At 41.7% G+C, this 23,942-nt stretch overlaps 1 protein-coding gene across 1 annotated transcript in view; it reads right to left on the minus strand.

Annotated features, from left to right (window-relative positions):
* Nucleotides 1-3,658: 3,658 nt before the first annotated feature.
* Nucleotides 3,659-23,942, minus strand: part of spred1 (sprouty related EVH1 domain containing 1) — a 37,234-nt gene continuing 16,950 nt past the window's right edge. The window contains exons 2-6 of the mRNA XM_082516679.1: nt 22,168-22,432; nt 16,484-16,652; nt 12,743-12,789; nt 7,509-7,664; nt 3,659-7,368 (exon numbers count right to left, since the gene is read on the minus strand). Coding sequence (XP_082372805.1) covers nt 6,682-7,368; nt 7,509-7,664; nt 12,743-12,789; nt 16,484-16,652; nt 22,168-22,432 — 1,324 coding nt within the window. The 3' untranslated portion in view covers nt 3,659-6,681. The remainder of the gene's footprint in view (nt 7,369-7,508; nt 7,665-12,742; nt 12,790-16,483; nt 16,653-22,167; nt 22,433-23,942) is intronic.

Below are 23,942 nucleotides of genomic sequence, written 5' to 3' on the forward strand. Positions count from 1 at the left end.
CTAATCAGCCAATTATATGGCAGCAGCTCATTTAGGCATTTAGACCTATGACCAAATTTCGCATCAGAATGGAAGAGAAAGGTCAATTAAGGGACTTTGAACCCATGTCTAGAGTTTACAGGGAATGGTCCGAAAAGATTGTAGCTATAGATAAATGGCTCCAATCTTAACCTGGGGGTTGTCTTGTTTGTTTTCTTGTTCTTTCTTTTTTTTCACAAAAATTGGTTCTTTTATGTGCGTGTAACCTTTAAGTTTAGCTCGAATCTGTACTTTTGTGTGTAAAGCTCTATGTCCAGGCCCGGATGCAGGGGAAATGGACGAGACTGGTTCGACCCACCATCCAGTTCTTCCTGGTGTCGTTCTGTATGTGGGATACACGCGCGTCTCTGACTACAAACACCACCCGGGCGACGTCCTGGTGGGACTGCTGCAGGGCCCTCTCATCGCTGTGCTCACAATGAGTGCATTTCTGAGTCACTTTTATTGATGTTTATTATTAAAGCTGAGGATATTTATCCAATTATATAAGGTGAACACTTAAATCCTCTATTTTAAAGTGTAGATAAACATATGAAAGCATCTATAATGGGGCCATCAGCATCAGAACTGAACTGTCAGCCGACTGGTATGATGAAAGTGATGATGGCTGGATGCACCAAAGGAAGCAGCCAACATCATGGAGGCAGTGTGATGCTCTAGGGAATGTTCTGCTGGGAAACTTTGTCCTGACTTCCATGTGGGTGCTACCCCCCACCTAATGTTCTAGACCACTAACAACCACTTATGACAACTGCTTTTCCTGATAGTGGAAACCTTATTCTGCAGGATAATGATGAGTCCGTAATCCTATCAACATCACTGTTAATTATACTACTGCCCATCTAAGTGAGAATAATTCTTTTTAAATCTTAGCAAGTTCTAAAGATTTAAAAAAAAAAAAAGAAAAAAAAAAATCAGGAATCTTTTTGAAGACAACACGATGTTAAAAGGCCCTCTATATAGACAGAAAATTCTGCCTTCATGGCTTCTGAGAAACAGCTCACATTTCTATTGCATACCATTACCGGCAGACGTTGCTGTGAATTTTGTAAGAATTTAGCACATTGGATCTCTCAGCTGTTGATAAAGTCTTTTCTGCAGCGTCCTTTGCAACCACTGGCATCGACTCAAAGTAGAACAGCTACTCCTCTGTATCGAAAAGAGCCAGTTAACGTGGTTCAGACATCTGATTAGGATGCCTCCTGGCCATGTCCCATTGGGAGGAGATCCAGGACATGCTTGAGAGATTATATCTTTCAACTTGCTTGGGAATGCTTCAGTGTCCTCCTGGAAGACTTGGGGAAGATGTCTGCAGAGAGTGAGGTCTGGACATTTCTGCTTTGACTGCTGACCCATCAACACTGCCCCAGATAAGTGACAGAAGACAGATGAATCGATGGCTAGATGGGTTTTGGGCTTGAACTAGTTCTACATTTTGTGGTCCCACCTCACAACGTATAGAACCTAAAGGATCTGTTGCTGAAGTCTTGGTTGTCAATCTTCAGAGGTCCCCACCCATTTAATGTTGCGGTTCACTAAATGTATGTCTTCTTATATTTTGTCTTTCTCTATGCAACATTGTATATGTTGGCTGTGATCAAGAAATCAATCAAGCGCAGGCAAAAAGATTAAAACTCACCATTTTATTATGATAATGTTATTTGATATGTCAAATTACAAGTGTATGATGTAACATAAAAACAGTTACAAACATATGTATGCATATTTACATTATATTTATGAAAAGTAACAAGCTACATCTGTATAAAGAAAATACAACTATGACATGAGTTATTGGTACTATAAATTTTACAACAGATACTTGGTATTCTCGAACCATGATAATACCTAGACGTGTAGAAACCAATAAAACCAGAACAAGAGACGTTAAGATGGAAACTAGGATGGACGTGAGGCACTTTTTTGAGGTTGTCAGGATGTGAAAGCAGATGGCACTAAAGGGAAACCAAAAAAAAAAAAAAAAAAAAAAAAAAAGATGCACAGGAAAAAGAAATGTGCACAAATAGAGAAAGTGAAAGAACGAAAAGTAAGAAAACAGGCAGTGTTTTACAGAATAGTTAAGAATAGTACCATTTATACTGCAAGTTTCAAAACACAAATGTCTTCCACTATTTAGAACTAATCACGTAAATGTTACATCGAGCGCTGTAAGATGAAAAAAAGCTTACGTATAGTATCATCAGTGCACCAAAGCATCGGAGAATTGAAACATAACCACTCAACTGCTGTAAAAAGTAACCGTTTTTAAAACAATACACTGAAGAGAAACAGGTTTATATAGCTTTTTTTTCATCTTTCTTAATCTACACAATGTCAAGAATGTACACTTGTATGCATTCCCAAAGATATGCACAGTTTCCAAGATTGAAAGAGGATAAAAGACTAGCAGCAAAGTGGTTAAAACTGAAGTCTTTATATAATGCAGGTCAAAAAAAAATATATATATTAAAGCGGACAGACACATGTTGCATATATAATACAGTACATGACAGGAAGTTGCACTGTGCTGGTTAATGCAGAATGAGAAGTGTTATTTCAGCATTCTCTACACTTTGTATAAATGCACGTCCTACATTTTGCTTCTCAGCCAGCAAGTTTTAATCAGGTTCATCAAACCTTGGTTCAGCTTGCAATAATGCAGGGTAATCAGATTACAATGGGAGAAAAAGACAACCAACCAAACATTTGGTTACACACACACCAACGCACATGCACACCGCCAACCTACCTGGAATCTAGCACGCACACACATACAAACACACAGCCGTGGGCACAATATAGTAACACTCTCGCACCCACACACATGCACAAGTGTCCACTTCATCACACAGAGCAATCAAACATTGCAAAACTGACCGTTGTCGTTATATGCTGTTGGAGAATTAAGGTTTAACAGTCGTTCATAGCTGATTTTCTCTGTCAACACAATAAAATTAGTGATTGTATCTAGCAGCTTTATACGTATGTGTTTTTTGTTTTTTTTTAAATATATATATATATATATATATATATATATATATATATATATATATATATATATATATATATATATATATATATATATATATATCTCAAACTTAAAAAACAAGTGGACTGCCACTACTGTACCGTGTTAGCACTATCCTTCCTTCTACCATACAAAACTAGAGAGGAACTCTATTAGAAACTCAATAGTCATTTCCATCACAAACGCCCTCTACTTTTCAATGTGAAATAATACTAAAAGGTGACCTATGTACAAATGCTGTCATTTCAAGCTACGGTATATGCTGACAGCAACGATAAATACAACTCTATCTTTAAAATTTCAAAGACAAAAAAAAGAAGAAACGAAAAAACAAAAAACTGGGATTATTATCAGTACTTAAATATAGTGTTACATATTTACAGGTGTTTGGAGTTTGGTACCAGGGGTTTGTCGTCTACCTATATATAGTATTTAAAATGTCCTGTCTAGTCACTGACTCAGTCCGCCAAGAGGTCAATGCGTTTCCCCACATTCGAAGGTTTGCATAGAAAGTAAAGGGAGCATTGGTTAGGGAGGAATCTGGAAGATAAATTGTTCTCTTGTACTACTAAGTGAGGTGTGGTTTCTCTCTTCTTTTTTTTTTTCTTTTTTTTCCTTTTTTGAGTGACAGGAGGTGGGAAAACATGCATATCTGATAATAACAGCATTTGGATGTTGTACCAAATTTGCTATTTTAAAAAAAAAAAACCCACTGAGGTGGATTACACTTTGCAGTTAGGGAGCATTTGGGTTATTGCAGCCAGATGTCCAAACTAAGCTGTTCTTGTAGTGACTTTTATTCAAAGTTCAATTTTGAATATTCTGTTGGGTCAGACTGCCAAACAGTCCATGTAGATACTGTTTCCCAAAGGGTTTTAAATTTGGACATTTGGGTGAGGAGTGCAGGATAGTGTCTTTCTTGCCAAGAGTTAGACCAGAAGATTATCATCATTCACATCTGTTTACAAAATATGAAGTGTAGTTAAGACTGAAACGGAGGCAAACATAATCCATCTCCTGAGGTTACCAATTTACAGGTCATACCATGTTTGTGCAGTGGACTACAGATGTCGACATGCTGCCCTCGTCAACCGATATTGGCCTACCAGGAAATCCAATTGGACAATATTTCTGGTCATTAATTTTGGCTATAGCCCTGTCCATATATAAAGTGATTTTCGCTTGCCACCTCTCGCTTTGCAGCGGACAGCTGCTAGCAGACTTTTCAGACACTGGTTGCATAGGAAACCTTATTTCCTGCCCCATCTTTTGTCAGTCAGCAGTATCCCTTGCCATCCCATTGGTAGTTGTTTCAAATTGTTGCTTCTAGCCATTTTGCACCGCTAACTGTTATTCCATCTGTCATCACTACAAGACTCCGAATTTCACTGACATTCCATAATCCCTGGTCTCCACGCCGCCTTTTTTTCTTCTTCTTGTGAGTATTAAAAACAAAACAAAAAAAACCCCAATGTGATGAAGAAGATTTTTAACAGTCTTATTTAGGGTGAAGATTTCTTTGTTTCCCTGGACAAAGACAGAAATAAATAACAACAAAAAACACATTAAAATGTGGAAAAATATCATGCTGGCGTTGGCCAATTTATTTTTAAACATCCGTGCATCCATATGTAATTCATTTTTTTAAAAATGCGCTTTTTGATTACTTTTTTTTTTTTTTAATTTAAAGGGAAAAGGGATTCATGCAATTTAGAGATATCGGTTAGCTGCTTCCACCTGCTTTCGGTCTTCATATTAACAGAACGAGCGTCACTCTTCTCAATCTAACTTGGCAAGAAAGCCGATGAGTGCATTTCATTACTTTGTTTACTCTGAAGCCAGGGCTTCCAAAAGCAGGATGGTGGTCAGTACTGTTATGAGTCAAAGCCTGAATCACGTAGTCACTGGTGACGTTACGTAACATAAAACCACCTCTGCGTATGCAGACCTATGCACACACACACAGAACATCTCAGGGTTTAATAGCTGAGATGCTCAGCGTTCCCAAAACAATGCATTCATTCCTTCACTCGTTCGTTCATTCATTCATTCATGGAAGGAGTGGACTAACTTTCAAGGAACAATGTAATAACCACATTTGCACAACATTTGAAGGGGAAAAACAGAAAGATTCAGAGGTCAAACAAGGGAATTTAAGAGGGTGCTGCAACCAAAGCTTGGAGAGCAGTGCTTTAAAAAGAGGGTTGTTTTTTTGGTTTTGTCTCTTTTATTTTTAACCCACTAAAAAAAACAAAACAAAACAAAAACAGGATTTTAACTTAATATTTGAACAGGCTAATTCCAAAATCTGGAGTTTTATCAGTCAAAGAATAGTCTAATTTAAGTGCCATGTCATTTTAACCAAGGAGCACTGTAACCCCTTACCTCACCAAAACAAAACTTGCTGGTTGAGCAACATTTTAACACTCGATTAGGAACTAATTGTAAAAATGAGCAGGAAAATAAGAAAAGAAAATAACAACAAACAAAAAACCCCACCAATTTCACTACAGCAGTAAATAACTGGACTATAACTGAGATTCACTGAAGTAAATGAAACTGTTGTGTGTTGGTTTCTATTTATATGGTTCTAAAATGCAATTTTCTTATGAGGAACTAAAAATATATGGGGGGGGAGGGGGTGTTTAATGTAGTGAAGTTGTTACCATATTTTTCCCTTCTAATCGTAGAATCGATCCCTTTATTTTGGAATGCAATCAAACGATCTAAATCACCTCAGGAAGGCGAGTTAGTCATTTTAACGTCTTTTAAATGAACTGTGCAAGCTGTGCCAAGGTGGACCTTCAAAATCAATCTGTTACTCTGCTTAAAAAAAGTGATGGAAAGGAAAGAAGGAAATCAAATGGCCAGACATCCACCACAGCAACTACTCTCAAGCATTAAAATTACAATAGAACACGGTGGTTAATATACCACAAGAATTTCAGAGGATTACCTTTACTCGGGGGGAATATCATTTTATAGTGCACTTTTCTCTGTCTAATAATTACATTGTCAGCGAATGCTTAAGCCATGAAGGAAAGGCCACTGTTACCTAACTGCAAATTCACAAACAAGCAAAAACATATCCCTTTTAGCATACCCAAACAGCAAGTACGGTTTTTCCTCAGCGCAGAATAGTTTTGATTTCTTTTTCTTTTTTTTGTCGTGAAGTCGTCGCTCTCTGTACAAAAGACAATTTTCCTTCATGAAGTTACACATAACTTGTACTAGAAGTCTGATATTTGTGGCCTGGCTTATGAGTGTGAATGTGAGAGAGGTGTGTGTTTGCATGTGCAGATGTGTAGTAACATCTCCAAGTCTATTAATCGTGACTTCTCCTCCTCCTCTTCTTCTCCTCAGCTTAAGCTCCTGAGCTTAGCTTGATGCTCAGAGCCCCCCTACCCCCCACAAAGCATATGGTTTTGTCCTCCGCTGCTGCTTGTCGGCGACAAACACAAACTGAAATCTCCAAAAGCCCTCAAAGTGGGGATCAACAACATATCACCCCGTCTGAGAGGGGAATGAAAAAAGGATGCCAGCTTATAATTTTCCGCTTTTATCCACTTCCTTTGTTTGCTAGCTTTGATGGCGTCCCAGTGTCCGGTGTCGGGTCACCCCGCGGCCTTGTGCTTGCCCCCACAGCAGCGGCAGGCCTCGCCACAGTGGTGGCACGCGCGCAGAGGCAGGTAGCAGCACATGCAGGGTGCGATAAACGAGAGCGCCACCAGGGCCAACCAGCGCAGACAGAACTGCTCGTCAGAAGTGTCACATGAACAGGGGTCTGAGAAGTCACCCTCTGAGTCAGACATGCAGTGATACAGCATGCTCTCGGCGCATAGCATACAGCTGACTTTGTAGATGCACTGTTTAATTGGGTCGGGGGCATCCTGGCACTGCCCCCGCCAGTTGTCTTCGTGGTTGAACATCTCCCGACAGTAGATGCACCGTGAACGCTCGCCGTCCTCTCGCCGCCGTCTGCTCTTTTTGGACTTCATGAGGGGCGACGGCTGAGTCTTGATGGCCGTGTCCTTGCCCAGCCCAAGCCCTATACCTGTTCCTATACCCATTCCGGGGCCTGAGTGGGAGTCTCCACCGGGACCATCGGGGAAGAGGTACTCGCACTTCTTACTGTCCAGTTTGTGAAATGCAGTGGGGAAATCCAGGTCCTCACGGTCAGGTTCAGGTTTCCACATGACAGGGTGACGGTAGTCCTCGTAGCCACGGATGAGCACGTCTTTGCGTGGGTTGATGCGGACGATCTCTTCTTCATCCATGCGAAAACTGACACGGCGAGTTGACTTAAAGAAGAAAATCAAAAGAGGAATAAGTCAGATTGCTAGAAAGACTAGAAATCAACACTTTGTGGAAAATACTACATAAAAAGTACCTTAATTTAAAGAATTATATATTGATATAAGCCAGTAAGGCAAAGGCAAACCTGTGGAGGCAGGTAGCGCCTGTTGCTGGAGGGGAACTCGTCAAAGGGCTGGGCGCGAACGTAGCAGCCCCTGAATGGCTCGGTGGAGACGACATTGTTCAGAGGAGAGAAGGGCTCTTTCATCGGGGTACAGATGGAAGGAGGCTCATCACACACCTACAGGTATACAGAATCAGGTAAGTATGCGAAACAGGATGAAACTTAAAACATGTTCAAATTTCTTCCTTAGTAACACGTCACAAAGAAAATCTAGTGAATTAACACTCTGATGATGCAATAACAACTTTTGTAATTATTTTTAGTCACTCTGCTTACCAAAAAAATCTGCAAATTATCAATTTTTTTTTGTTAATCCCCCCTGAAAAAAGCCATTCTCACTTTTCACGATACTGCTTCACTGTTAAAAGCTCTAATGGTCAATCAGTTCAGTTTTCATGATTACAACAGCTTTGACTCAGTGTGTGTAGGCTGTCGTGTGTGTGTGTGTGTGTGTGTGTGTGTGTGTGTGTGTGTGTGTGTGTGTGTGTGTTCCACTTTAACCACCAGGGGGCATCCTGCACCCACGCTTGTCCAAATGACTGAGCTGTGTAGATGACTCAAGACCCTTCTGTTAAGAACTCAGAGTTCCCATCAGCCTTACATGTGTTCCCACAAACATTTTAGCTGATGCAAAAATCTACAAACACTGGCCTAAAAAGGCTCTTGACAATGCCGAAAAAAAGAGAGATGTTGGAAACCATGCGCTGCAACGTGAAAGCGAACAATTAATTCCTTCCAACAATTACAAGAAGAAAGCTCACTGTTGACATCAATCGGCCTATAAATAACATCTTGTGAATGACACAGAGGACATCAAATGCAGGAAAAATATTTTTACACATCTACAGAAATTATATTTAAAAAAGGAGCCTCCAACAGCAATAGCCTCATACTTTAAGTACTCATGGCAACAAAAATCAAAAGCAGCAGTGATTTTCATGATTCATGCATGCAGAGGTGATGAGAGTTGGGGGAGGATAGTTATTATGTTAAGAGCCTTGTGATATTTTGTGGAGCTTGATTTTAGTGCAACTATGTTCACAACTTCCAGCTTATTCAAACGTTCACGCGAGATACGGGAAAATAAGCAGAACTGTGTACCGGTCGCCCTCAAAACGAGGCTAAACTTCACATTCACGGACGTGCCTGCCTATTTCTAAACGCTCCTGTGATGTCTCAAAGTGACCCCGCTAAACTGAAGGTTCTTTCTCTCTGCGTGTCGCAACCGAAAATACACAAACACAGATGGATGCATGCCGAGGCGTCTTCGAGTTCGATCGGACCGTATTCGAGCCTCGTATGCACTGGCTAGCTGACCCTCTTTTCCCCCCCCACACACACATCTCGACCTCATCAAAGCAGGGTTAGTCCTCCTCTCTTCTCCTTCTCCCACCTTCTCTCCCTCTCTCTTTTCTGTGTGTGGAGGTGGTGCTGGCTGTAGTTAGTCAGTGCCGTGTGTAAAGTAGCCCACGCCAGTGCTTTAACGCACAGCGGAAATCTGGTTTGCTCCCAGCTGCTGCTACAGTAATTACTGTCCTGTGGTTGCTAAGAGATGCTTCCTTTGACCCCCCCCCCCCCCCCCCTTTCCTCCACTAGCCCCCTACCCCACCCACCCCACAGACTGCTAACACATGGTCTGTGTGCGTGTGTGTGACTTTGTTCCTTCATTGCCTCCAAACATACCAAGTGGTGCAACACACATCGACAGCGTCTGCAGGGGAATGTGAGGAACAGGAGACATTGGAGGCAGAGGGAAGAGAAAGAACAGAGCAGGAAAAAATGAGATTGTGTTGTATTTGTGTGTGCGCGTCTGAGAGAGCTAGAGCGAGAGAGAGGGGGGGAGAGGGAGCGAGAGGCCAAAGAGTCTGCCGAGGGAATGTCATAAACCAGCTCCAGCTGGAGAAATGCAGCAGAGAACTTAAAAAGCCAGATGACAGCTGTATGTGTATGTGAGAGAAAGAGAGAAAGGAGCGAGGGGCGGCGGGGCAAATGGGAAACAGACTTGGGCTTCCTTTTAAAGTGCTAGCCCAAGCCCCCACTATTCAAAGGCATGCGTGGGGGCCAATCTGGAGCTGATCTGACCCTAGAGATGTGGCTGTTTGAGGGAGGAGACGAGAAGGGGGAGGAATGCAGAGAGGGCGTTGTAGGTGGTGCGGAGCCACGGGCAACCTGGCTCCACACCAACATCAGGGATCCATGCACTTCCGCCCTCAAAGGCACAGGGGTTGAGGACAGGGAAGGCTGGCCCACATACTAAAAGCTTACGACACACACTTCAACAAAGCAAAGGAACGTTTTGTGTGCGTGCCTGGATATTTGAATGCAAACATGAATACATGCTTTACTTCTCTATGAGCTTGTTTCTCACAGGCTAGAAAGAAGCCTGATGGGTGCTCATCTCTGGGTCCTGCCAGCTTAAAATAAAAAAATGTAACATTTTAAAAAAGCCCACTCCTGATGTGTCCTAAAGGAGTGGTTGGCTGTTTTCGGAAGTGAGTCTTTATTTGTAAGAATGAGGTGAGATGTATGTAACCAACTTCTGGCCTGCTGAGTTACATCAATCTACAAATACATTTTTGTAGATTTTTGTCAAATTCACAGCAAAAGAGAATAAAAGGCATATTTCACAAAATGTCAAATGGCTACTTTAAATTACTTTTCTTCACAGCTTAGAGATGTCTCATAGAAAACGACATCATCGGTCAGAATGAGGCTGTGAAACTCACTGGCCAACAAAACCCATGTGTACAAAACAGATAAGAGAAAACTTCCTGCCAGTTCTAAATTAGATGTGGATGTTTTCCTGTGGTATTCGAGAAAAGAAAAAAAACAAAAGAACAAAAAACCCTCACATACATATTTTACTTAGTACTAGCGGAAGGACTGTAGCAGTACAGCATAATTCCTGGCAGTGGGTCATCACAGCTGAGTAGGGTGTTGTGCAACCACTTTTCTCTATGGGTGAAATATGTTGCATGTTCAGTGTGTGTGTGTGTGTGTGTGTGTTTTTTGAGTGAGAGGAAGAATGTGGTAAGCTTGTGAAGGGCATACATGTGGGTGCTCAGCCTCAGTGGGCAGGATGTGGGTGGAGAAGACCATCTTCAGCGCACGAACACTGACAGTTCACGCGTGTGTGCGTGCACATACACGACGCACACAAATCTTTGTAACAATGCAAGGCTAGGATGAATTCCAGCAAATCTTGATACCCGTCGATTTTTAGAGCCATTTAATCAAGGAACAAAAACAAGGCTTCATGGTACCGGTAACCTCTGGCATCTGTTTTTGGCACAAGGTCACAGCAAATCCATAGAGAGCTGCTACTGCTTCTAAAAAGACCTACCACTAATAAAAACTACACGTGTGGTCAACCAGGGGTGGGACAACATTTTGAAATCTTGATGCATCATCACACCGCTTCCTCTTGTGATACAATTATTAACATTCTGGTGCCAAATATTAGCAGAAAGTGCACACGCTCCAAATACAGCAACTAATCTGACTTACTAGAGTGATTATTTCATGACTCTGTGTGAAGTGAATGAAATTACTATCCATTTCCCACCTCTAGTGGTCATAACAATTTCTTTCTTTCTTTTATGCTTTTTTTGCATTTTGCCTTTTACACACCCACACATGGCAGATGGAGGGAGCCACAGAAAGGTTGGGAGGGGGTGACATGCAGCAAAGCTTCTGTACTTTTTTTTTTTTTTTGAAAGTCATCATTTATCTGCACAGACACTGACGTGACTTCGTGATGGAGCTTGGAGCCACACAGCTCGGCTAACACTTTGCTGTGTGGTGGTATTTGCTGCTTCTCTGGCCGCAGCCTCTGGTTCACTTCTCTTTTTCTGTAGCCCAGGTCTCTGACCGCAACATTCGGATGCCAAATCACCATGGTGACACCCTCGGTGGCTTGCTGAACACCCCCTTTCTACCCCTCTCTGGCTGCACCCCTTACCCCTCCTTCCCCCCGCTGCCTAGCAACAGCGGTGCCATTGGATTTCCTGTATGTTCAGGCTGATTCCTTAAAGAGGAACTTTGCCACAAGAACTGGAACACCACTTTCTTCTCCATCACTGCTCTTCTAGTCTGCATCATGCAGATGGGCAAGTACAGAGCAGATCAGAGGTAAGTATAAGCCTCTGGGAGGTTCATAGCTAAAAATTTAATTCACATGAGGTCCAGCATGAAGTCAACAAGAGACCACAAACGTGGTTCTGTCTATTCCATATACAGTGTGCAGAGTGGAGGAAATGATCAGAGGTGAATCAACACACCTCAGTGTTGCACAACAGTTAATCATTATTATGTGTAGGGTTTCTTTACAGCACTGGCGCATTGGATTGCTTAACAGTGTCAGAGGCTTCTATACTGTCACTAAATGTGTCCTACAAGAGCTGCCCTTCCTACTAATGTGCCTTTATCAAATTTGCAATCAGAAGCAGAACAGGTGGCTGGCTGGCTTTCCTGTAAAAGGACAGATATCTAAAACAAATTACCAAGGGTGTGTTGCCTTGAACTATACACCTGCTGCCTTTCTCTGCTAAAGAGAACGTGACATTCTTAAACACACATGGTGACAGTCAACCGCTGTGCAAAGGCACTGAGTGTTGTTGTTGGTACAATACATGGTGCATGCAGTTATTGTGTACAGGTTTAGTTGGTCCCAAATTTAGTTAGCTAAAGTCAGAGTCCTATCTTCACGCAAAGGAAGAATAAAGAGTCTTACGAGATGCGACCCTGACGTCAGCATCATGGAGAGATTAGCTTAAACAGGCTAAACGCGAGTTCACAACTATCTACTGAGCACCTTAAAGTACCTTGTTTTTTCAGCTAAGACAACATCAACATCCTAAAGCCTTATTTGACTAGTAAAGATGAATCCTCCAGGTGATAATATATCATCTTCAATCTCGACAAGACTGACAGCTGCAGAGTTAGAGTACACCACATTTGCTGGCCAACACCCAGCTTCACCTCAGGGTCTGGCTGACACTGGTTAAACATCTGTAAATCTCTAAGAACAACTGTGAGACAACAAAGGCAGGTGTCAGCACCTGGCTGGGACAGATCAGACCCCAACCAAACATGTGGATCATGTCATTTCAGAGTCGGTGACAAAGCAGAGAGAACTTCACTCTTTTCAGTCATAGCAACACAGGTTTTCTTTACTAAACCTTAATGTCACTCACCGGTAGTCCATCCTCTGGATTATCGCCCTCCCCAAACGGTCGACAACCTGAAAGAGAGAAAGGTACGAGAACTCAACAACAGCTCAAAGAGGCAAAGTATACAACACAAAACTCTCATAGCTAAATTTGATTGACAAAAGCAAGGGAAGACTAGAGGGTAAAAATTCAAAGAACCCAGGCGACAACCTGCGTCAGTCTGAATCTTTCAGCAACTTCCTTCTACCAACAAAATATTTATATTTGTTTGTTTGTTTCTCAAACTGTTCCCCCCTAAGCATGGTTTAAAGTTACCACGCTGACTCTTGTCGGGCCGGAATAGTTCAAGACTTCTGCTTTCTTCTGCCTGTGGCCTAATGGGGAAATGAAAGCTGCTTTGTGTTAGTGGGGTTCACAGAAGTTAATAAAATAAGCATGCAGAGAATAATGTAACCGTGACCTCGGCTAAAAACCCACGTGCCATTTTCGCACCCCAAACACCTCAGTTACCAAGGTGCAGGAAAGAGCTAACGTTTTTCATCACTGCACACATTACACAATCTACAGGAGAAGTCAATCTTAAGAAAGACACGTACACTACTTATATTTTCATAGTGTTTTGCTGAACACTATTGTCACAAACATCACTTTTAAAAAGAAAACATTTTAATGGTGCTTATGTCAACAATGTGAAATAACTTGTTTAATGTATGCAGTCTGAATATTTTTTTTAAAGCTTGGTGAAGGTGTAATTGAATAAAGTCTGCCAATTTCCCTGCACGTAGTCCAGTGAAGTCTTGAGGTTTGTCAGATCACAACAAGCAGAATGCAACACCACCGTTTTGTGACATAAGATAAAAACTTTTCTTGGAATAAACCTACATTTTTAGTATGTGTAATATATGGCTGTTAATGTAACCAAATCCAAGAAAAATAACCAAAAATAAAGCATTACACAACTAAAAGATGCCACCAGTTAACCACTCATTCGTGCAGGTGTGTGTTGCTTTACAGACAGCAGACATTTACTCTTACAGAACAATAATTGAAGTAAATCTGAGTTAATATGTGCATAACGTTGTATAAAGAACTGTTAAATCACATTTAAAGTTAATAATTTGATAATATTCACCAGGTAATATCATCAGAAGTATAAAATCTAAAAGCTGAGTTCAGAACGATGAGTTATACCTATGCACTTCCAAGCATATGGTCAGAATTAACATAAAATGCAGCCATTTACTAAAAAATATCAGTGCCAATCAAATTATTGTGGTTTCAGTCAGCTTAAATTAACACATAAAAACCACTGATGAAAGCACCAGCTTATACATTGAAAAAAATAAATTAAAAAAAAGAATCAATGTTTAAGGACATTTCAGTTTGGCAATGCTGTAGAAAGCAAGAACAAAACTATCTGAATGTGGGGAGGGGGGGGTGGTGAATATATTTGCACCCAAGGGGGAAAAATAGGTTCTTTTTCAACTTTGGTTCACTTATTTAGGCTGAGGCTGAGGCTTTATTTAAAGCACTGAGGCATCAATCTTCCTGTCTGCATTCAGAGAGAGAATGCAGAAAAACACAGTAATGTGATCTCTGTCACAGAGAGGACAGAAGAATTCACTGAGCTTGTGTTAGACACAGTCTGTCCATCAGTCTGTCTGTCTGTCGCTGAGTCACATGGAGAAAGGTGTGTGTGTGTGTGTATGCATTTCTCCACTACTGAGAGAAAGAGGCCTCCTGCAGCCCAACTCTGGCAGCGCTGGGCCACAAAGCTGCCTGAGCCATGTGCCTGACGTTGCCATGGCAACAGAGGACTGCAAGACTGATACACACGTGTGCGTGCACGCAGATACGCGTGCGCACACACACACACGCACACACACACACACGCACACACACACACCCTTCCTTCCTCTTCTCTCCCCCACACACATTCACGCAGCAGTCCAGCAGCAGAACGATGCAACTGGAATACAGAAGAACTGAGGAGAGGCATTACACAACACTGGCAGAATACAGAAGATGCCAGGAGAGAGAGGAGAACGGAGGGAGGAGAGGACAGCAGGGGTGGGAGGGGGGAGAGAGAGAGAGAAAGGCAAGGGAATGAAACCCCACCATCACCTGCTGTAGCTGACATTCACAGGAAGAAGCCGAAGCATTTATTAGCACACCAAGACTATACAGTCTCTGAATGAGAATCTTCACAATCACCCGGGCCCTGCTACATGAGATATCCATGCCTCTTTGCCATCTGATTATGTGAACAGTACTGAAACGGCCTCAAATCATGAATATCAGATATGTTACTGATATTTTGTTGTCAAACTGTGACAAAAGACCATAACAGCTTCCCAGCTCACATCTTCAAATGCCAACACCCCATTCAAAACAAAACCCCTCAGGTTTCCACACATCATTTTAGCGTACCAAAATAGAAGACATTTAAGAAACTGGGAGCGAATTTTGGTTTGTTTAAAAGAGACACTAATCATCCTAGAAGATGACCCTGTGATAATGAAGTACGCTATTATTGCCGGTTCGTTATCTTCATGTGAAATTTACAGGAAAAGCAGCTTGCAAAGCAAGTTCTACATGACTACCTTTTACCTAGATGGTGTGGACTTGTGCCCAGGAAGTTCAAATCTCAGATAAACGGCTGTGGGCAAGAAGCAACTGATGCTCAGTGGCGATAAACCTTTACAAATGTTCCGCTGTACCTCCTCTATGCTCCCCATGATTCCTGGGTCTAGAGTGTAAAGGATATTACAGCTCCTCAGCCAGCCAGCCAGCCGGTCGACCAGCATCTTGTATAACACAGGGCTGGATAGCAGATTGCTGAGTTGGCAATTCTCCTACTAATTGGATGACTTTGCAACCTCTGGCACTGTGCTGAAAAATAATGCTCATTAGGACCTAAACCTGCCCACTCAGTTCCACGCATAAAGTAAATACCTATCTTAGCTTTAAAATATATAAATGCCACATTCAGTCCAAATACAAAATTTTGTTAGACTAGTCTAGCCAGTCCTCAAACTATCTTGCCAAGACAGAGAAGGACAAAAGCCCAGTCTGGTCAAGTTTCTTCTGAGTGAAGCTCAGCCCATATCTCAGGTTGCGATCCATTCTATGAGTTTCTTGTCTTTCCCACCAACCCTCTCCTGCCCTCTATCACCCACTGTCTGAGCAAAGCATTGCATTGCCAGTCTCTACGGATGTGGCAAGCTTATCTGGGCAGCTGGGCTTGATAAGAGAACACAGGAGGGTTCAAGCTTGGGTGAGAGAGCAGGTAGCATTGGCGGAGGAGTCATCAAAGGTAATCAACGGCACACATCTCTTCTAGAACAGATGCTAGGTCAGCCTTTACAAGCCAAGATAAACAAGCAGGAATGCAGGCTGTGAATGCACACCAGTAGAATACACACCACATTCATGTGCATACATCCATCTACATCCAACTTTTACATGTACTGAATGGTTGCTAAGACACACAGTGCAAACTCTAGGTGGGAATTCTAAACAAATGTGATGTTTTGTCGATCGAGTAAGAGTTTGAAAGGTGGTGAGGGTAGTAGAGGGGAAAAAATCTGTGGGCTGCCTTGATTTCTTGATATGGAAACAATAGCCAATGCTGGCTGATGGACTGTTAAGTTAAGGTGCATTCTGTTGGCTTTCTATTGGCTTTGTTATCTGGTTTGACCTGTTCTAAACTAGCAAAAAGAAAACAAACACACACACGCATGCAGACAAAAAGGCAAAACACACCCTGGTTAATGTCCTCAATGGCCCTCCGTATTCCCCGGTCAAAAGCACGAGCATCAGCAGGGCTCTGAAAGGTCAGTCCAAACTTCTTGTCGTTGATCCTCCAGTGGTGGAAGATGGGGTTGACCTTGTTGTATACTAGGTCTTTCTGCAGCACACACTCTAGTACCACCTGAAAAGAAACAAACAGAAGAGTTTGAAAGTGAACCAAGGCATGCTGGTGCTCTTTGAGATGTTTTAATATAGCTGGATACAGAATTTGACCTGTGTGGTTTAATCCAACCCCATAAGCTGTTGTAATGTGTCAAATTCAATTATTCCAACACAACAGGAATATAACGAAAAGACATAGAAGATTTCTGCCATTTGAACTACACATATGGGCAGTTCCAGAGCTTCTAAAATCAAAAATAGAAAAAAAGAAAATCCCCCCAAATCCAATACTCAACATACTTCTTAGATAATTTGTAAAACACATTCTAAATAGTGGGGTTTAAAGTTAAACTTGAAGAGCAGTGGTGGCCTGAGAGTTGGAGTGTGTGGAGGTGTTTTGGAGCCAGGGAGCCCAAGTGTATGGCAGAGAGAGGCTGCGTTTCCAAAGCCTATTATTAATCAGGGCTACTGGGCCGCCTCCCGGTCTTCCTCTAGGCAGATTAAATGAAATGAGAGACGGCCATTAAAGTCTTTGAGGTTTTTACTGACGCGCACGAGAGGTGGCTTAATGGGGTGTGAATGTGTGACTGTGCGCACCGCGATCTGCGTGAGAGCATGCGTGAGCGCAGGAGCTGGTGCAATGAAAAGCTCAATGACCCAAGTGCTACGCTGTGCATCTTTGCGGTTCAAATGTCTTGTCGGAGGATAACGGTCACAAACAAAGTACTCGATTGCTGAAAGCAGATGGCACCGTTCCCCGTGGATCTGGACAACAGTCAACATGCACACTTCAAGAGGCTAATACGTGGCAGCTGTACAAGAGGTTGATGATATGTGTGTATGTGTGTCAGAGGGGGGGTGCTCAGGTCTGAATTTCATTCTGTCTGTGTGAGTCGCTTTGCAAGTGTGCTGCACATAATTCAAGCGTCTGTCTCCATATCATTGTTTCATACATGTCTCTAACAAGAAAAGGAGGCAGCGAGGGTTAAGCCTGCGTGACTACCCTAGAGCTACTGGATGAGTGCACAGAAGAAGGGAAGGATGGATGTGAGAGGCTGCTGGGGTGACAAGGACAGGGGAAGGGAGGAGGGGTCCGCTGTGCCTCTGGGGGCGATTGTGGAGGCGAGACTGAATGGAGCCGGAGCAGGTAAGGTGAGCGCACAGCAAGGCCGACTGAGGAGGAAGTATCACAGTTGCATGGAAGGTTGATACTTAACACCGCATTCCATATTGTGCTTAGAGAAAAGAGAGGAGGAGGAGCCTTGCTGACAGAAAAAGAGACAGAAAGGGAACAGAGGCAAGTGATGTTAATGGAGGAGAGTGTCAGAGAGAGAGAGAGACAGACAGAGAGCAGTCAAGACAGTGTGTAAGAGAAGAAAAGAGGAACAGATGGAGACTATGCTCACATGAATGCAAGAAATCAGGCTTCTTTCAGAATGATGATTCCAACCTTGCTATTATTTTAAGACAAAAATTGTAAAGAATAATGCAACAGGGTGCATTGATTCATAGTGAAATAACCCAGCACACCCTCACCCCCTCCAAGACTTAAAGCTATAAATGTTACTGGTAAGTCAAAACAAACAAACAGTGTTAACAATTATTTAAATAACAAACAAACAAACAAACAAACAAACAAACAAAACAAAAAAACAGTCAAATAGGGCCTTGCCTCCAAGGCAATGCCATTTAGAGTAAGCCTGGAATGCACGGCTGTACCAATCTGCAGGGAGTTGCAAACTATGAATGACAGGAAGCAAGGTGGAGTGAAAGAGCTTAACTGGATATTTGTCATAATCCGAGAGCCAGCATGGTAAGTAATCATCAACCAATTAGAGCTGTAGTTTTAAGAGAGTCACCGAATAGCAGCGAGAACGAGAAAGAGAGACGGAGGGGAGGTGGGGGGCCAAGGAGGAGAGTGATTGGTAGCTATATGGAGAGCCAGCTGAGTCATCACCAGTACACTCTGTGCCGCATCACTGCGCTTATAGACAGATCCCCCTCCACCTCTCCTCTTCCGTCTCCCATCTATCTGGCTCCACCTCCATTTCCTGCTCTTTGACTACATTCGGCTTCCCGAATTCCTCTAAATCCCACCCCCCACATCTCCAGTCACCTCAGGAAAAAAAAAAAAAAAAAAACCTTGTCTTTTTTATTTCAAAATAGCTGCATTTATGATTCATTTTCCTCACAGGTTTCTATCAGGGATCGGTGATGTCACTGCCTTTTTTCCCTTTGTGTCTATTTCTGGTTGGATTAAAACACCCAAATTGTATCCTTCAAAAAAAAAAAAAAAAAGTCTAAATAAAAATACATCTAAAACCTTGCAGACCACTGTCCTATTTTGTATGTTAGACATAACCCAAACCAAGGAGCCTTAGTGATATTCATCACTAAGTCTAAACGTCACTCATACAACATAATTACACAGTTCATATTCTTATGTCCTTTTTTTTGGGGGGGGGGGGGGGGGGGGCACTGTTTTCTTCTTGGACGCTGCTTCTGATGCCCTCACACTGCCGGTGGCAAAGTGGTTGATGCCAACACCCTGGCACTGGGTGGTATCCTGACAGACCTACATATGTCTGGGTGTTTGTTGTGGTGGCTGGGGATTCTGGTGGTGATAGGGGTGTTTTACCACATCCCAGAACAGTTGTCGGGGTCTCTGAACCATGTCTATACCCTGTCTGAGCAATGCCGTTCCCATCACACCCTTTTTCTGTGCCACACACATCCTGGGTTACCAACGCACAAAACACAAGGACTGTAAATACGAAACATACATAAAATGTGTTCAGTGAAAGAAAAAAAAAAAGAAAGAAAAAAAAAAGGTCATTTAGGCACAGTGCTGTAAGAAGGCTCTAATAACCATCTGCCAGAAAGCACCAGATTCTGTGCATCATGGTGGCCGCCTTTTGTCATCTGGCATTTGACAGACAAATAGATTTACACTCCCGATTACCACAGACCAAGGATTATCCCAGTGCATCTACTGGGTCTGTTTTACATCTACAGCACAGAATGAGTCTCAGGAGCTTTACAGCAACTACTCCATAAGCCAAACAGATTAAAGCCACAACACAGCACTTGATATTAGGTCAAGGTCAAGGTCAGATTTATTTATATAGCACATTTCCAACAGCCGATGCTGCACAAAGTGCTTAACAATAACAATAAAATTAAAAACTACAGTGTAATACAATAATAACAATAGAAACAATAAAATAGAAGAATTGAAACAATACTAACTAATTCAGATAAATCCAAAATGCTTGGGTCATAATGTGTTAAAAGCCAGAGCGTAAAAGTGTGTCTTTAGTAAAGATTTAAATTGCTCAAGAGTTTGAGCAGATCTAATATTAAAGGGGAGACTATTCCAAAGTCTGGGACCTGCCACAGAGAAGGATCTATCACCACGAGATTTGAGGTTAGTCCGTGGAATGGACAACAATAGTTTTAAACTAGATCTCGTGGGTTTTCCTGGAGCATAGGCAGAGAGGAGCTCTGACAAGTAGGGGGGGGCTCGGGCGTTGAGTGACTTAAAAACAAAAAGTAAGAGTTTAAATTGGATCTTAGGGCCTCATTGTTACTTTCATTACGAAGAAGCCGACAATACCAACTAAAAATAAAATAACTAAATAATAACAACAAAGGTCGATCAAATGGACCAATACGGCAAGGCCATGATGATCCACTTGGTAACGCAAATCCGTTGGGTATTTTTGCTGGCCTTCAGACAACAATTCTGACGGCTAAAGAACCAAACGGGTCAGGTAAAAAAAATAAAAAAATAAAAAAAAAGAAGACGAATCTGACAATACATGTAGAATGCAGGTCTAGCGATTTCCTGTGAACATCTTAGGCAATGCCTGCTGACACAGCTTCATATATTCATTGTTAAACGAATCCTGTGGCTAAGGTAGGGTGCCACTGTTGCTGGTCAACTTTCTTAGCTTCAATCTGGGACTTTAAGAGAATACTTTTTAGACACAAGTAATTGTACTACCCTATTAATCCAACTCTGTATACTATAACATTACATACAGGCAGAACTAATGTTTGCCTGCGCCAACATTAACATTATAGTTTTATTATTAGCTCCAGCTGCTAGCCACAACTTTAATGATAACTTAACCGATGTGGCTATCCGATAAATGTACCTTATTTCCACAGCGTGTGCTTTCTGATGCAACCCTCCCATTTATCCGAGCCTGGGAGCGGCACTGAGAGTATACTAGTTTATGCCCAGTGAGGCAGGGTGTGTGGCTATCGGATAATAGCTAATAGTTAAGCAACTAACAGTAACGTGCGCACCAGCCAGGTTAACATTTATGATAACTGTTCAGTACTTCATGATGTTGAAACTGGAGCTTTACTGACCTCTCAATAGTGTTGGATGAATGTTCATGTGTTCAGTAACTAGTGAGGGGAGGTGTTATGTGAAGTTGTGTCAGTTGCATGAGACAGAAACGGCACTGTTGGTATCAATACTGTTGAAATGAGTAGCTAATTCCACTGTATCAATTAAGATCTGATTTTTTGTTTGACAACCCTATTAGAAAACTAGCATTTCTGGCTACAAAGGAAAATATAAAAGTAATTGTTAGGAGAAGCTTGACTGTAAATGGTTTTATTGGGAAAAAATAAATATTTTTGCATATATCTGAAATGAAATATTTATCAGAACTTTCAAAAATTATTCTACTTTTATTTTTACCACACTAACTACGGAGTGTGTTGTACAAAGAAGTATTTATGGGTTAAAAAGGGACAGATTAACTTTAAACAGTCTTTACATCACAGTCAGGAAGAGAATTCTAAAAAAAAAAAAAAAAAAAAAAAAGGGGGGGGGGGGGGGGGGGGGGGAAGTAGTTGAGTACTGATAGAAAAGCAGAGTGAATGTGCATTTCCATCTCTCACATTCTATTCTCTTTAATAATTTCCTGTTTTTCCTGATGATTCATCACAGAAACACGCAGTGTGCTCCTATTTTCAGATACCTGTGCCATGGAGGAAAGCCTAACAACCACTTCCTGTGTCAGTACATGTATGAATGACAAAGCAGTGGAGGGTCCCGTCTGTAACAACTAAAAATAAAATAAATAAATAACAAGGACAACAAAGGTCGATCAAATGGACCAATACGGCAAGGCCGTGATGATCCACTTGGTAAAGTAAATCCGTTGGGTATCTTTGTTGGCCTTCAGACAACAATTTTGATGGCTAAAGAACCAAACAGGACAGGCGCAAAAAATAAATAAATAAATAATAATTTCCTGTTCTTCCTGATGATTCATCACAGAAATACGCAGTTTGCTCCCATTTTCCGATACCTGTGCCACGGAGGAAAGCCTAATAACCACTTCCTGTGTGAGTACATGTATGAATGACAAAGCATTTGAGTGGAGTCCAGAACAGCAGGGTTTGCAGTGATCTCATTCAGATGAAGAAAAAAAAAAAAAAAGAACAACTTTGGATGTCTGGCCATGTAGCATAAAACGCTAATCGCATTTATGAACTTGAGGTTCTCTTACCAATTTGTCTTTGAGCCTTTCGCCTTTGATATGGAACTCCACAGCGGTGGGACTAGGGCTTGGACTGGGACTAGGACTAGGGCTACAGGGGCTAAGGTTGCTGCTGCTTCCTCCACTGCCTCCACTGTGGGTGCTGTTGGTGTCCTCCGCCCGGGTGACCTTATAGACAGTGACACAGCTAAGTCCTCCACCGCCCAGGGGAAGCCACCCACCACTGGAGTCATCCCGAGTCATGACCACTGCTCTCACACGCGCATAACTGTCACTGTGGAGAAAAAAAGGAGGAAGAGAAAGAAGAAGGAAAACCCAGTGGTGTTAGTGAACATAATCTAGAATCATTAACATATTTTCAGTTGTCTCCTGGGTTCTTTTCTTTGCTTAAATCTCCTTTATTACAAAAGCAGAACTACACAGCCTCAGCCTTGACCAGTAATACAGTTTAAGTGCAGCACAAACAAAATGTTGAGCAAAGAGAACATACACAAATGATAACGTGAGAAAATTACAATTTAAACTAGGGATGGGGCAATTAGGAAATTCTGGGCCAATGTCTGTCTTTTGCTTTATTTGCCATTTACTTACTCGAAAAAACTGAACATAAGAGATTAAATTTTGCATTAAAGATACGTTTTTGGTTTTAGTACACAGCAAAACAACAGACTGTCTGAAGCGCCCAGTGTGTGTGTTTAACCCCAGGCAGAGGGTGACTGACCGTGTGGCCAAGTTAAGTCTGGCCACAGCTGATTCCCAACCTTTCTCTTGAAACAGGTGGTTTTAAACTAGACAGCACATGACCTGGTTTCCAAACAACATCATCCGCTTTCCTTTAAATGACTATTATGAGATAGCCGTTTAAGATAATTAACACTGTGTATGTAACAGAAGGCAAACACACTAATAAAAAGTTTTTTTGTTTTTTTTTTTTTTTAAATGAAGCAGAAATAAAACATGGTGTTGATCATTTACTGTATTATAGAAGTTTCAGATAATTTATAGAGAATTAACATGAAGCAGATGGTTGAAAAGTACCTAAAAAAAAAAAAATCATCTTCTTTGAAATATCAATAAGTCACAAACTCTAAATTAACAAGAAATTCAAATCAGAAACACAACTCACAAGAACAAATTGCTATTTTGTGCCAATGTATCAGTAATAAAGTAATAAGAGATTACTATCCCAATTACATAATGTAACTTTAAATCTGCTCGCCTCTCATTCCATGTCTTTTTCTGTCCTCTCACTTGGAGACAGATGTTCCGTGATTAGATAACACAGCACTGGGCCACCGGAAATGACAAAGGTCAGGGGGTGTTGAGGGCAGCGTTTTGCACAAACTACTGGTAACATATTAAAGACTTGGAAAGATCAGAGCGCAGCCAGAAATAGTCAAAGAACTGAAGTATATAACTGCCGGATGTCTCCCTGTGACACATTGCTCTCTGGCCAACGTCCGGGTTAACCAATAAAGATGACATCAGAGTCTGAAACATTTGCAAAGAATGTCTTTTCAATCAGCGGCCAAATCTCAAGCATTGACAGAGGCAGAGAAATGTCACTATGAAGAACATGTAATATGAAAACAGTTAACATTTAGCTCTTGTTCTAAAAGAGGAATAGCATCATCCTGGCTTCCCTCTTGGCTAACTCAATGAGGCCAACCTTTGGTCTCATTCCTTCCCCACCCTTGGCAAATCTCAGTGTTCAGGATATTGGTTAGTAATTAATCTAAGAGCCAGTGAGCATTAAATCTGAAGCCATCTTTTTCTTCATGTGA

Source organism: Aulonocara stuartgranti (assembly GCF_965226115.1).
Source record: "Aulonocara stuartgranti genome assembly, chromosome: 19".
In the NCBI taxonomy this organism is placed as follows: Eukaryota; Metazoa; Chordata; class Actinopteri; order Cichliformes; family Cichlidae; genus Aulonocara; species Aulonocara stuartgranti.